This window comes from Ciona robusta, chromosome 14 (assembly GCF_009617815.1).
Source record: "Ciona robusta chromosome 14, ASM961781v2".
NCBI classification, from domain to species: Eukaryota; Metazoa; Chordata; class Ascidiacea; order Phlebobranchia; family Cionidae; genus Ciona; species Ciona robusta.
In genome coordinates, this window is record NC_143248.1 from 3,847,722 (window position 1) to 3,862,300 (window position 14,579).

General features: G+C 35.0%; 2 protein-coding genes across 3 annotated transcripts; both read left to right on the forward strand.

The window, feature by feature from the left end:
• The first annotated feature begins 218 nt into the window (after window positions 1–218).
• Window positions 219–9,292, forward strand: LOC149725090 (uncharacterized). 2 transcript variants are annotated; one of them, XM_089892662.1, is made up of 10 exons: window positions 219–342; window positions 1,995–2,112; window positions 2,509–2,839; window positions 3,148–3,249; window positions 3,682–3,862; window positions 6,068–6,196; window positions 7,311–7,447; window positions 7,741–7,829; window positions 8,050–8,144; window positions 8,417–9,292. In XM_089892662.1, the coding sequence occupies exons 3-10, from the start codon at window positions 2,520–2,522 to the stop codon at window positions 8,531–8,533; spliced, it is 1,170 nt and encodes a 389-aa protein (XP_089748788.1). In that variant the 5' UTR covers window positions 219–342; window positions 1,995–2,112; window positions 2,509–2,519; the 3' UTR covers window positions 8,534–9,292. The 2 variants fall into 2 exon arrangements, with proteins under 2 accessions (XP_089748788.1, XP_089748787.1); XM_089892661.1 differs by lacking the exon at window positions 219–342 and adding an exon at window positions 843–1,663 and having other exon boundaries at window positions 8,417–9,291.
• Window positions 9,293–9,305: 13 nt separating this feature from the next.
• Window positions 9,306–13,678, forward strand: LOC149725091 (uncharacterized). Its single transcript, XM_089892659.1, has 4 exons — window positions 9,306–11,997; window positions 12,086–12,247; window positions 12,312–12,438; window positions 12,501–13,678. The coding sequence occupies exons 1-4, from the start codon at window positions 11,441–11,443 to the stop codon at window positions 13,380–13,382; spliced, it is 1,728 nt and encodes a 575-aa protein (XP_089748785.1). The 5' UTR covers window positions 9,306–11,440; the 3' UTR covers window positions 13,383–13,678.
• The last annotated feature ends 901 nt before the right edge of the window (window positions 13,679–14,579 follow it).

A 14,579-nucleotide genomic window follows, 5' to 3' on the forward strand; every position in this document is an offset into this window, starting at 1 on the left:
AAATTTCCCCACACCTCTGGATTTTAGAAAACGAAAATAATTCAATTAAAGGTTTATTAATAAGACCTGCACAGGAACAATAAGAATCAATTCGTATTTATTTCGTGGTTTCTGGCATTGCGGTATTACACCATTTTCATTTTTGACAAACTGTCCTTGTTTTTACTATTTGAGTGTAACGTCACAATTGAAATTGTTACGTTTTACTTTTAATTTCTAATTTTGTAAAATGATTCCAGTTTTTGATTTTAAATGTATAATTGATAATTAAACTAAAGAATAATATCGTTGATTCGTAAATTTGAAGAACTACTACAGACGAATACCTGCACAAAACAAAAAGTAAGGAATTAATTAAGTTACAAAATATCAATTATTTTTAGATTTTGCACTAAAACGGTAGAAACCAGCAAAATATTATTAAAAAGATTATCAAAACTTGAAAATTATTACCGAAATAAGTTATTGATTCCGTAAAACTACAGCTGTCATTAAATCGTTCTTGTACATTTACAAGTGTTTAGTATGTTGTCAAATTTTACTGCCTAACCTCGCATAGGCTATAGCCTACCTATGATTAAAAAAGCTCTTACAGAAAAAGCTATGCTGTTTAGTGTACCTATTCAATATGTTTGCTTAGTGTCTTTAATTGTAAAGTTGTTTTCGAACCGCAAAATGTCGTAAATCTTAAACGTTGTTCTAATAAAACGCTTTCCTAGAAACCTATATCGCCCCAAAGGAGTATTTTACCTCTGTTAAGATTTCAGTACATAACCGCAAGGTTAAATCACTAAGTGCTAACAGACATATAGCTGGAAACGTTTCAGGCGCCCTATATGGTTTAGGCATAAGACTTCAGTCATTATGGATAATCATTACAGTAGCATATGGACGAGTTTTCAGCATTTCGTTCAGAGTAACTCGCCCACATTGTATATTAGCCTAGCTTTTTGTTAAGCTCAGGTCATATTTTAAACGTATTTTCTCGGATACAATACGAGTTTTTGGACCGTAAACGTCGTTCGGGTTTCTATTAGTTTGGTAAATTTGCTTAATAGATTTACATAGTCGGACTGAATAGGATTGTTTTGTGACATGATGACCATTAATGTCGCAGTATTGTTCTTCTGAGTAAATACAAGAGTTTTGTATGTCAGAATAAATAGTCCAATTGACTCCAGTACCTATATATGTGTCCTATTATGTGAGAATAAGTTCATACGGTTTGGTACGCTAAAAAATAAAGGCTAGGATTGCCACTTTACATTATGGGAGTCGTACCAAGGGTTTAAATCAGACCCAAATTTATTTTAGTCTACCACAGTTTTAGGCTGTTGCAAAAAATAGTCAATTTTGATAGTTTGTTACGTCATTATACTCTCGTATGACGCAGTAATTAAACTGGGTGATGCAGTTTTAGGCAAGACAAAATTAGTTTGCTGTAAAATGTGACTGGGCGTAGTTTTCTATATAGATATAGTCTATAAGTTAGTTAAATAGGCGTTTTTGTACAATGTTAACTGGTATAGTCCTTCCACCAAATACGCTGAGCCAAGAAGAAAGACGCAATGTCATCCTACGTCTTCGATACGGTCACGGTCCAGCTCCTGCCCTAATAAAGGACCAATCAGCGAAGAAGTTGTTTGTAGTTGGCCAATCAGTGGTTCGTTCTGGTGATCATACAACATGCCTAATTTCCCTAGATACGCAGCTTATTCAATTATTAATAATTTTTATGTTTAAAAAAAGTACAATTATTTATAGCAGGGTGGGGAAAGATGGGACAGCTTTTCATTCCATTTTCCCGTCCCATTCAGTAGTAAACAAAGAACATTTAAAGAATTATAAAATCGTATCTCTACGACTTCCATAGACCTTTGTTAATTGTTTAAAATACGATCAGGATATTTGGATATTATGTGCTAAAGGTGACCTATCTTTCCCTACCCTACTATATTAATTTAGTTCGATAAATGTTAAATACGTTTTTTAAGGTTACCAAGTTACGTCATCCAGTGATATCGCAAGTGCATGACATTTTAAATACTCGAGTGCGCCGCGTAACGGAAGAAAATATACGGAGAAGTTGCGGAATTGCTTCAAGATCAAAAAGTAAAAACATAGAATTAAACTAAACAATTGACGTTCACATTTTGCACTTTGTAATTTTGTTTATATTAGGCATATAGTAGGGTGGGTGAAGATGGGACACCTTTTAATTTCATTCTAATTTTTCGTTCGATTTGGTAGTAAACAAAGAAGATTCAAAGAATTATAAAACCGTATCATTGCAACTCCTATATATCGCTGTTATTTATCTAAAACACGATCAGAATATTTGGATTTTATGTGCTAAGGTTTTTCCATCTTACCCCACCCCACATTACTGTATATAAAAACACTTGTTTTAAAACTTGCTAAAAAATCAGTGTTTTGTGCACTGTATAAAAAAATACAAATAAAAAAAAAACAACAAAAAGCAAAAACTAATAGAAAATACTTTTGAAGGCGAAGATAATATGAGCTCCCGACTCAGTTTAAATTCTGTTCCCGGAGCAAAAACTCTCAAAGCTCCTCCGTCAACTCCAAGAGAGATGCAGCCGGTTCCTGGAACTTATGAAAAGTCTCTCTTCCATGAGAGCGGAGACGTCTCTGGAGCATCAAGGAAAAAAGAACCCGCAAGCTCCTCATCTAGAGGGGATTTTAACCCGACTCCTTGCGCTCATGGGCACAGGAGGAAGTCCGACTCCCCTCCGGATCGAATTAAAGTCCGAAAGAGCAATTTAAATTTAAGGAAAAAGAACACCTCGAAAGTTTGCCCAGTACCATTAGAAAACGGGTAAGGTACTGTCATATTTTTTTGTGCGTGTTTTGTTTATGTTTTGTCTATGTTTTGCCAATGTTGTGTCCATGTTTTGTCGTTGTTTGTTTCCTTATTGTACCTATGTTTGGTCCGTGTTTTGTCCATATACTATCGTTGTTTTTTCCATGTTTTGCTAATGTTTTTTGTCCATGTTCTGTCCATTATTTGTGCATGTTGTTTTGTCCATGTTTCGTCAAAGTCTCAATGGGACTTAATGTTACTTACCGCGACAGTATGTCCCAATTTCCCATGCGGGCCATCTATTTTTCTTTTTTTTATTTTAGTCCTGCTGTGACGGTAACGAAGCCAGCAAGACGTGTTGTAGGTGGCGCTGTGGAGTCGGAAGTTATAAAACGACGACCGAGTACAAATTCTCAGGACGGAAAGTAAGCCCAACTTTCCATTAATATTATTAATACATTTATATTATGGTGAATTAAACAATAATACGAAACTTGGGAATTCTAACCTATACACATTTCAGATTTTCCGTCCTATTTATGTATATAAGGTGGGGGAAAATGGGACACGTTTTTATCCTATTTTCTTGTTCTATTTGATAATAAACAAAGAACATTCAAAAATTTGTAAAACCACATCCCCACGACTGCCATAGACTGTTTTTAATTGTTTAAAACACAAATTTATGTGCTAAAGGTCTCCCATCTTACTCCACAGTACTTTATCAATATATATTTTTTTGTATCATCCGGAAAACCATGGTTTTATTTAAAAGTTTACACAGTATATTTCTACCATTAAATTTTATTATTAAACACATATAACACCAAAACAATTTATTCTTTAAACTATTCCAGGCACGAAAAGCGTTCAAATATAAGGCGTTCCGGTCCGCCGCGCAAGAACAAACCACGTGACAGTATGGCGTCATCGGTGCCAATGTCAGCTTCCCAAACAAAAGCGACAGCTCTCAAAAAGTCGGTGACAAGTCGCAACCAAATTAACAACGATTCGACTAAGCGAATACAGGGCAAGCCGGTACAGTGATTTTAAAATCATATATACGACCTAGTCCTACATAAATACATTTAAAACACATTGGGATTTCCAATAATAGCGAAGACCGTAACTACTTATCAGGATTGTAAAAATACCCCTTTTTCAGTGATAATGTCACCGTCCGGATCGTCGAAAAACGTCCGGATTTTTTTAGTAGAAATAAATCCTATTTTATTAAAATCAACTTTCTTACGTTCGGCCGACAATATACTCTTTGGTTTCTTTGTTCCGTAATTATTGACGACATAAACGTGCGCTCTATTTTAACCGCATCGGTTACATTGCGAGAACACGGCGAATAGCTAAAATGACGACACGGTTCGTGCAAACATTAAAAAAAATGCATTTTCCTAACACCTACTATACTAATTTTGTCACAAATCATGTCACATGGAACCTTTATGTGGTGAATTTAAAATGATATTACATTTATTAAAACGACGTATCTAAATCGGTAGAAACAAATGAAAAGTTTTACGCAGGTTCATCGTGGATTAAAAATGTAACGATGATTGCGTCATAATACCTTTGATAAACTATTAAAATTCTAGAAAACAATTGTGGTTTATGTGCTTCTATATTTCATTTAATTGTTTTATTCCCGATATAATTTTAAGCAAGCAACCAAGAATAGTTTAAACTTTAATAACTGCAGGTAAATTGGGTTTATGTGAAATTTAATTGGTGCAAATATTAGAGCGAGGAGCGACGCTATCGGTAAATTGGAACCAACGCAAATTGTAATATGATATTACAAAGTAAAGTATCTTCCCGGCCGAGCTTGGACAGAAGCCAAAAAACATCGTTTGTTGGCACCGCACGAGAACCAGAGTTTCATTACGGCACTTTTCACGAGAATAAATTCACAACGATTGCTTCGTTTGTTAGGTGGTAGAATGTATGCTACCGCATGCGTCTTTATTTCCTACGCCCGCGCAGAGCGTAAAAATGTGACGCTCATACACTAATTTTAAGCAAGCAACCAAGAATAGTTTAAACTTTAATAAATGCAGGTAAATTGGGTTTATGTGAAATTTAATTGGTGCAAATATTAGAGCGAGGAGCGACGCTATCGGTAAATTGGAACCAACGCAAATTGTAATATGATATTACAAAGTAAAGTATCTTCAGAAGCCAAAAAACATCGTTCGTTGGCACCGCACGAGAACCAGAGTTTCAGTACGGCACTTTTCACGAGAATAAATTCACAACGATTGCTTCGTTTGTTAGGTGTAGAATGTATGCTACCGCATGCGTCTTCCTTTATTTCCTACGCCCGCGCAGAGCGTAAAAATGTGACGCTCATACACGATGTTTCGATCTCGTGGTTCGTTGGGCAGTGGGCATTCCTCCCGATTGTTACGTAATGAAACGTTATAGTTAATAGTTATGTTGCAATAAGACATGTGACGTAACAATTAAGCGCAAAATGTCAAATTGCAGCACGGCAATGTTTGTTACTCGAGCGACTTCGTTAGCTGTTAATTACGAACACGCGACGAACATAAAACATTAGATCGCAGCTTTAACAACGGTTTCTATCGCACAGGCGCCCGCACTAGACTTTGGTGTCGTGGTGATAGTCAGTAATATATGCTTCATAACAAGATTTGGTAGCTTTGGTGACAGACGCACGTAAAACAATATACGTCCGGATTTTCAATAAAATTAAACTATCACCGTCCGGATTTACAACTTTTACAATCCTGCTACTTATATAGTAAAAGCCCTGTGTTATATTTCGTGAAACTGGCTTTGAATTGGTCATACTATATATCCTGATAATGGCAATATATGTATGGTAGGGAGGGAGAAGATGAGACACCTTTTTATTTCTTTTTCTCGTCTTATTTGGTAATAAACAAAGAACATTTTAATAGTTATAAAACCGTATCCTAATGACTTCTATAGACCGTTGGTAATTGTTTAAAACACGATCAGGATATTTGGATATTATGTGCTAAAGGTGTCTCGTCTCATCCCTATATAGTAGAATGGGGGGAAATGGGACACATTTTTTCATCACATTTGGTAGTAAACAAAGAAAATTCAATGCATTATAAACTATATCCTTGCGATTCCTATACACCGTTGTTAATTGTTTAAAATACGATAACGATATATTTGGATATTCTTATCCCACAGTACTATATATGTATGGAAATGTATAATGTGTTTCTGTAGGAAGCAAAGAAACCCCAAGAATCTACTAAACCAAGCAAAGAAGATTTACAAGATCTTGAAAAATCGACCATTCGACATTTTAAAGAAATGCCAAAAAGTCGACCGAAACGAGTGTGCTTCGATTACCCGGTAACTAAGCGCATGCTAACGAGAAATACGGCCTGGAAATTCACATTTATCGCTAGTAGGCCGTGACATGCTGACTGCAGTCAAAATATCTGACTAAATTCCAGGTCTCTTAGAGTGTCTTTTGCCCTATGACTTCGTACGTATTTATAGAATATAACTAAATACACTTGCAGTATAAGAACACAGGGAAAGTATTCCAACAAAATTGTATGAATGTTTTGAATAATTTCGTTTAACGTTGCGAAGTTGTATACTAACACGCATTCACGCGGTTAAAAAACATTGCTTTAAATGCAATATGATCTTATTTGGTACTTCAGCCTAAGACATAAAACATGCTAAAACATTTTTAAAAATTAAATTTATTTTTACATTTTTATCTTAAAATGTTATGCTTGCGTGAACCGTTAAAATTACGCGTTTGTTTGAAGTGTCGGCCAAACAACATTTCTTGGGAAGGAGTATTTTTTCATGCTTGATTTCGTCTTGACCGCAAAAACGTAGACCCAGTACGCAAATAAAACCAGTTGCGTACATAGAATATACCTTTTAGCTGACTGTGGCTTTTAAAAGGGTCGTGTGGTATTTAAATAACAAAAGATTCTGTCCGTCAAAACTATGAGTTCATATCAACTTACGTTATTACCGATTATGACGTAACCATATCAATATTTACTCAATAATGGAACAATTCTAGAAAAAAATTGTTGGGGATTTTTAGTCGTAATCCGAAGGCTTGTGTTTCTTATGTTATTGTATAAAAGGATGGGGGGAGATGGGACACCTTTTTATTCTATTTTTTCGTCTTATTTAGTAGTAAACAAAGATCATTTAATGAATTATAAAACCGTATCCTCACGACTCCCATAGAGTATGGATTATAGACCGTTGTTATTTGTTTAAAATTTGATCAAGATATTTGGATATCGTGTGCTAAAGGTGTCCCGTCTTCCCCCTACTACACATACATTTATCTGTTCCTCTTACAAAATACAATTGTTAAGAGTATTTTTGCATATTACCCACGCTATATTTTCTTTATACTCAAATGGTTTCCACATAAAACCAGACATTATGTAGACATAGCTTATTTTACAATTGTTCATTTTAATAGGGCATAGATATCACACACGTGGACGTAAAGAGAGCAATCGAAAAAGTGATTCCCGATTCCTTTGAAAGCAACAAAGTTACTTTCGTACAGTTTGAAAATATCAACGTTAAACTGGGAACAAATGGTCTAAACAACAGGTAAAGGCATGACTGAAAAACTTTAACACATAATATCCAAATATCCTGATGGTGTTTTAAACAATAAACAACGGCGAGTCGTGAGGGTACTCTTTTATAATTCTTTAATTATTTTCTGTTTGCTACCAAATGGGACGGGAAAATAGAATGAAAATGTGTCCCATCTTCCCCCGCCCTACTATATGTTTCCTTTAATACTGTACAAAACGTTTATACAGTCATACAAAAAGTTAAGAATGTTTCATAAGGATATTATTTCTAATTTACATAATTTGTATTGCTCGTTTACACAGGTGGCATATAGAACTGGCGGACTTTACCACAAGAAATAAATTGATTAAATCTGGTTTGGAATTACGATGTGCACGAAGGCCTAACGACGGTAATTAACTTTGATAAAGCGGCATGTGTAGGGAAAAATCATGTACAATTACTTTTATTCAGATTTTTTTTAAATGCAGCTCTATTCACAAGAGAAAAATTCGCAAATTTTCAGAGCTTTTTGAAGCTAAAAAAACGTTTTGTTCGCTTTTGTAGCGGTAGTGTCTTTAAAAATTAACGCGTTTTGCAACTCGTTTTTACATATTTGTTTTGCATTTTAGATTTGTCAACACTTACTCAGTTACCTAGCAATCGGTCACGTGGTCACATGCAATCAAGCGTGAAGAAATCGGTCGAAGTGAAACTTTATGATAACGTAAGCGATTTTATATATTTAGCTATTTGGGGGTGATTTTAATTTAAATGTTAGAATATGCATTTTTTTTTATCTTTTTACGTGATATATACGCAAAGAGATGATATGTTACCTTTATTACCAAATTCCACGTTAGATTTGGTATTATTTACAATAAAAACGAAATGGGAGAAAAATGGGACAAGACAATCGAATGAAAAGGTGTCCCATCTTTTCACACCCTACTATATGCATATTTTAGAAGTTAAAAAAAGCAGATAAATTGTACCAAGGTTACTATGGAAGAATACAAACAATTTCTACGTCGAACAGCAGCCGAGGAAAAACTCCAAAGCGTCATTCTGCTTTGTGCAGGCCGTGGTCAGACTCTTCTAAGCAATATGTTATGATAGGGGTTCAAAACCCACCGAGACCGTTTTTCGGGAAGTAAAATGACATATACCGTATATTGATTTTTAAACTGTCGTTGTCGTTTTACTGCTACGTTTTGTGAGAAATTGTGATAAAAATATCTGGATATTGTTTTTATTAAAAATCTGCCAATGTTGAAATAGTTGTTTCATTGTATATGTATATATAGTAGGGTGGGGAAAGACGGGACACTTTTAGCTTATATAATATTTAAATATCCTGATCATGTTTTAAACAATTGACCACGGTCTATGGGGTCGTGATGATATGGTTTTGATATTCTTTAATTGTTTTTTGTTTACCGGGACGAAAAAATAGAATGTCCCATTTTTTTACCACACTTCTATATTACAAGCCATTTAAATCTGAAAAATATTTTTAAAATACAGAAACACGTTTAAGTTTTTTTAAATCCATGCAGGACAAATACATAAATAAAAAAGAGAAGTTCCATTTCTGCATAGCCACTCCAGCTATTACACCACAGGGACCCAGGTAACCCCCCGGGCCTACGTCATTCAAGTGAAATTTACGGTCGATTGCATTTCTAAAACCCCGTGTTTCTCTGAATAGAATTAGCCTACGTATGCGCGTTAAGTTTTCAATGCAAAAAGTGAAAATTTCCTATTTTTAAGAGATACAAAAATAGCCACCAGGGTGTAATAACATATGTTTGACGTGGGACGCCAGGAATTGTATATTTTCTATATATGGGTAATGTCCTACTGGCCATGCTATGCATTTTTTGGGCTGAGGTCCTACGGCGAGCCATTTTACGAATTACCGATGTTTTCAAGGTTATTTCACAGAAAAAATGTAAACTTTAGTGGTGAACTGATTTCTTTATGTGCCAGTTTTTGACAATTTTTTGTGAAAAAACCTTAATAGTCTTAGCCTATTAAGCACTATATACAAAACCTTATGAGAATTCTTGTTTACACGGTATAGCGTTTCTAAAACGGTGCAACAGTTCTTTGTACTTTGGTAAAATATTTTGCTTTTATAAACCTGCAATTTTTCAAGTCTTCTAAATCTTAGCGCAATTTTCTTTGACATTCTAAAAACTACAACACGTGTTTTGCCACTACGCTGCAACAAATTAAAAGATTCTACACCACACAATTTTCCCCTGTTATACCTCGATATAAATCACACACCGTTTATCGGCTCTTGGTGAATATTATATAGATCACACAGACAAAACGCTGCTCATATGCGAGGTAGTAAACATTGAAAAGGTTTTGTAAGTTAAACACATATACTTATCGTATTTAATAGCTTTGATTTTGAAATTAGGGGTCGTGGTCTTTAGGTTCCACGGTAACTATAAGCGAACACATAGCGTGTGAAATAAAAACAGCATTGTTACAACGAATGTCCATGAAAAGATAAACAAATTGTATTTATTTATCGACGGAAATTTCTGTTAGATTCTATAAACGTAGTGGTGTATGTATAATTCTGTGGGGTAAGACGGGACACCTCTAGCATATTATGTCTAAATATCCTGATCGTGTTTTAAACAATTAACAACGGTATATGAAAGTCGTGAAGATACGGTTTTATAATTCTTTGATTTTTCTTTGTTTACTACCACATTGGACGAGAAAATAGAATGAAAAAGTGTCCCATCTTCCCCACCCTAATATGTATCTGTGTTTCAGTGAAATAATATGTTGATTGAGTGTGATGAGCACTGCACGCTAAACTAGGTTAGGTCTACCCTTAGCTATTTTAATTGCTGCTTTCCAAAAACCCTGCAAGCGCGCTGCAGCGTTCTTGTTTTGCAAGAAGATTGAATGATCCGAGAACAATACACTTCAGCCAACCTGCTGCTTAGGATAATATTAATTAAAAAATAAAAGCAAGGTATGAGCAAAGGTTGGAGCTGTATATGACGTAATATGTATTGTGACGGAATAGGAGATGACGACTTCTTCCTGTCTTTAATTTTTACTATCTAGCGTTATTGTATGATAATCGAAAAGAAAGATTGTTAACTTTTCGCGCTAAATTCTCGCTTTTTTGCTATATACGAACGTACACAGTCAGGACCTATTAATCCTTTTTAACTTGACGTGCACGTAGTCGTCTATTTATCCTGGAAGTTACTACACCTATCTAGTTACCATTTTCAGATTGATTATTTCCGTTTTCGATCAGATGCGTCTATAGTATAACTAACGAATGGTGATTGCTTAAGTATGGGTAATGAACATATTGTAATTGCTAATCGTTTATTGAAACGAGACCAACTAATTAACTTAACTTATAATCCATTGATATATTTATAATAGGGTGGGGAAAAGACGGGACACCGTTAGCACATATATAGTAGTGTGGGGCAAGATGGGACATTTTTTATTAAGCTTTCTTTTCCCATTTGGTATTAAACAAACAACACTCATTTCCCCTATTTTCTACTAAAATTCGCCTTTCCCCATTCTTCTATAATATCCAAATAACGTGATCGTGTTTTAAACAATAGACCACTTGCCACAAAAAAATCGATAGGTGGCGACCGAGAGAATGTCTTCCAAGCTAAGTCCATAGCAACGTATCTTTTTGCATTGATTTAGCAAAGTTATGCGGTGTTTTTTTTAAAACTGTGCTTGTGCGGTCGCTATTTTTTAATAATACTTCCACGTATGGTAGGGCTAGATATTGTTAAAGATATGGTGTATCAGATTCGATATTAAATTTAGTTTTTTTTACTTATTAGGGTAATTTTATGTCTGTGCAGATACGCAGTAAAATTTAAATTTGCAGCAATGATAGTAAATATGGACTTGCCAGTAAGAATTCTTGAATTGAAATGGTTTGGGGGTTTGCAAACCTAAAACTCAACTGACAAAAATTATATACAAAACACAGTGACTTAGAAAATGTCTACAAGTTTTTTAGCGAGTATCAATGATTTTGCTTCTTGGTCTGTTGCCAATTTAAAGTTATATTTAAAAGCCAGAGAGATACAAGCAGCTGTATCTAAAGAGGGTCTGGTGAAACTTTGTGTGGCGGCAAGCGCATTACCTACGGATCCGGACTGTGCTCAATTTAGCAATAAAGAGTACATAACTAAGAAACGATTGGAACTTGGAATTCTCGAAGATCCTTTAAATTCTGAAAAAATGAAGTTTTCAACTGAAATTGAATGTGTAGACTTTGGCCTATATGACATTTTTAATTATCTACTATTTGCAAGATCGGACTATGATAGAAGAAAGCTGAAGGCATACAAAAGTTTTAATGATTATAGACTTTTTTATGACGGCCATGTCAGTTGTTTATCCAGTTGTATCGTGAAAGATCTGGTTATCATACGAGCAAATGTTAAACCTACTCAACGGAATATTACCTATATGCGTAGGGAGTATTATCAATGTTGGTTCATTATCAACCAGGACTGTGAAATAAAATTGGCATATTGTGAATGTCAAGGAGGGTAAGTTTTTATTATTATTTTATAAAGGGTGTTGCTTGAGAGCAAAAGTGACCTATATATCCTCGTAGTTAAAGAAAAAATCTTTTAGTGCTGATGGATGTTGTCGACATGTAAGTGCAGCCATGTACTGTCTGGAGGCGCACCACTCTAATCAACAATCTGTTACAAGCGGACCATCTCAATGGGCAAAAAGGTCTCGCCCATCGGATGAACCATGTGAAAGTGCCCAATTAGAATTACAATCATTAAAGTAAGCTACTAAGTGTTCTTTGTTGTACTCAGCGTAAACTTTTTTCTTTTAAAATCTTGCTTAGGTATAGAAAAGATCCAAGCACAGAAAAGAGGAATGATGAAAGCAGATTAAATTTTGATTGCCGTCACACAGAAGATGCTTGTCAAAATGAGAGTGAACAACTGGCGTTTATAAAAGAATTACAAAAGGTTGGTGAGTTCACTTTTTGAAAAATTAGGAAATAAATAGTGATTTTAAAATTCTATTTTAGATTGACTCAACAAGCTCATGTTTAGAACTGTTTTTGGAAGCAGATGAATCCGATTGTTCTCTGGTTTTAAATGAAACAATTGCAGCAATGGCACCACTAAATCTTATTAAAGATGAAATAAAAAGGGATCCTGTCCCATACACATTTTGCCTTAATGAAAAATTTAACAATGAGATACTAGCAAACATTGAGATAGCCACAAGGGGACAATGGAAAAATCCTACTTGGTTTGAAATGAGAAAGGGTATGATGACCGCGTCATCATTTCACCGAATACAATCTCGAGTAAAAACTCTGAAAAAAAAACCAATGGCATCAACAACTGCTTTGCTGAGGCATATTATGAAAGAAGAAAAAGAACAATCTTTTCAAGTGCCATCATTGGAATGGGGTAGAAGTAAAGAAAAATCAGCTCTTTGTGCATACAAAAACTTACTAAAGCATTATCATCACAACCTCAAAGTGGTGGACACTGGCCTTTACATTTACCAAAAAAATGTGTTTTTAGGCTGTTCACCTGATGGTGTTGTTGAGTGCAGTTGCAATGCAGAATTACACCGTAAAAAGTGGCTGATTGAAATAAAATGCCCTTTTACTTATAAATACAAACCATCAAAACTTGCAGCAAGGTACATTGGATGTATTTATGAGGATGGTCAATGGATGTTGCATTCATCCAGTAAATATTACCCTCAAATACAAGGACAAATGGGTATTACAGGGATATTGCACTGTTCATTAGTGATATTTACAACCAAAGGAATCACAGTGGTTGAAGTACCATTTGATAAAAACTTTTTTGATTCAATGATTGAGAATTTGGTGAATTTTCAAACCCTATATTTATTTCCGTATTTCACGTCATGCTTCAAAATTCAATAGAATGTTCAAATAAATGACAATTTATATTAATGTATGTTTAATTGATATCCAGAATCTGTTGTAAGAATATATGTTTTAATTATTCAACAAGAGGAGCATTCAAATTGCACAAACAACAGCAAATCACAACGATTTTATCAAAATATTCCGTTAAATTTAACGGAAGAATGTTACTGCAAATTTTGAAAGTTTTTAGACGACCAATGGCTCGTTCCACATGAATCCTGGCTCTTGCTATTCTCCTTGTTTTTGTAACAGCTGGCATACTAAGCTGTTTACCCTTGGCAAAAGGTGGGATGTTTCTCAAGAGTGGCAAAACAGGCAAAATTGCGAAACAAAAATCAAATATTTAAATGTCATTAATGTATAGTTGGGGGGGGGGAGATGGGAAACCTTTAGCACATAATATTAAAATATCCTGATCAAGTTTTAAACAATTAACAACGGTCTATGGAAGTCGTGAGGATACGGTTTCATAATTCGTTGATCCCTCCTACTCTATACTTGGATTTTAAAACACGATTGAGAAAGGTATAAATACTGTGACCTTAACTCTCGGTTTGCACAAAATTAAACATGTTTACGGTTATTATTTAAGTATGAGATGCTATTTCGGTCCGCAGCTGCCGAAATCAGAACAAAATTTTCGGGCGGTATTGGAAAGTTTATTAAAATATAAAGATTATTAAACGTAACATGAAGTACCTGTGTCGGTAGGAAATAACGTCTACGAATTCCGGCATGCGGGGAACTACGAAATCGAACACGAATATTGTACGAGTATAATTTTATAACCGTGGGAAAAAGCGGTGAGATGAAATTCTCGGGAAAACAACCGCTGCACCTTGAGCTTTAATACGAAGCGTTGTTGTGTTTATGTGATTACACTCTGATGCGGCAGCACGATAATAAAATCGTCACACACCATTTTCTCTGCCAGCGAGTTCGATTTTATTCCCACGAAAATTCGCACTCGGTGTCCTTAGGCATTAAATTCCCCGTCTTGTGATCCTTTGCACAATTCTTTACGGGACTTTTGGGCTCTGCGTAGATTCTTATTGTTTAATTGTAATGTGATATGATGTTTCCGACCAATTGTTTCGACCATACGAACTTTAAAGCCATAGTGAATAAAATCATACCGTTTCGTTCCCTGGTTTGCGCGCCAACAAGACTATCGTTCATTTAAACTTAGCG

Excerpts from the sequence above, each read along its gene's own strand:
- LOC149725091 (XM_089892659.1), top strand. The coding sequence starts at position 11,441 with ATGTCTACAAGTTTTTTAGCGAGTATCAATGATTTTGCTTCTTGGTCT. Across the intron at positions 12,248-12,311 it reads TTAGAATTACAATCATTAAA|GTATAGAAAAGATCCAAGCA; the intron begins GTAAGCTACTAA and ends AATCTTGCTTAG. Across the intron at positions 12,439-12,500 it reads TTATAAAAGAATTACAAAAG|ATTGACTCAACAAGCTCATG; the intron begins GTTGGTGAGTTC and ends ATTCTATTTTAG.
- LOC149725090 (XM_089892661.1), top strand. The coding sequence starts at position 1,514 with ATGTTAACTGGTATAGTCCTTCCACCAAATACGCTGAGCCAAGAAGAA. Across the intron at positions 2,840-3,147 it reads CCAGTACCATTAGAAAACGG|TCCTGCTGTGACGGTAACGA; the intron begins GTAAGGTACTGT and ends TTTTTATTTTAG. Across the intron at positions 3,250-3,681 it reads ACAAATTCTCAGGACGGAAA|GCACGAAAAGCGTTCAAATA; the intron begins GTAAGCCCAACT and ends AAACTATTCCAG.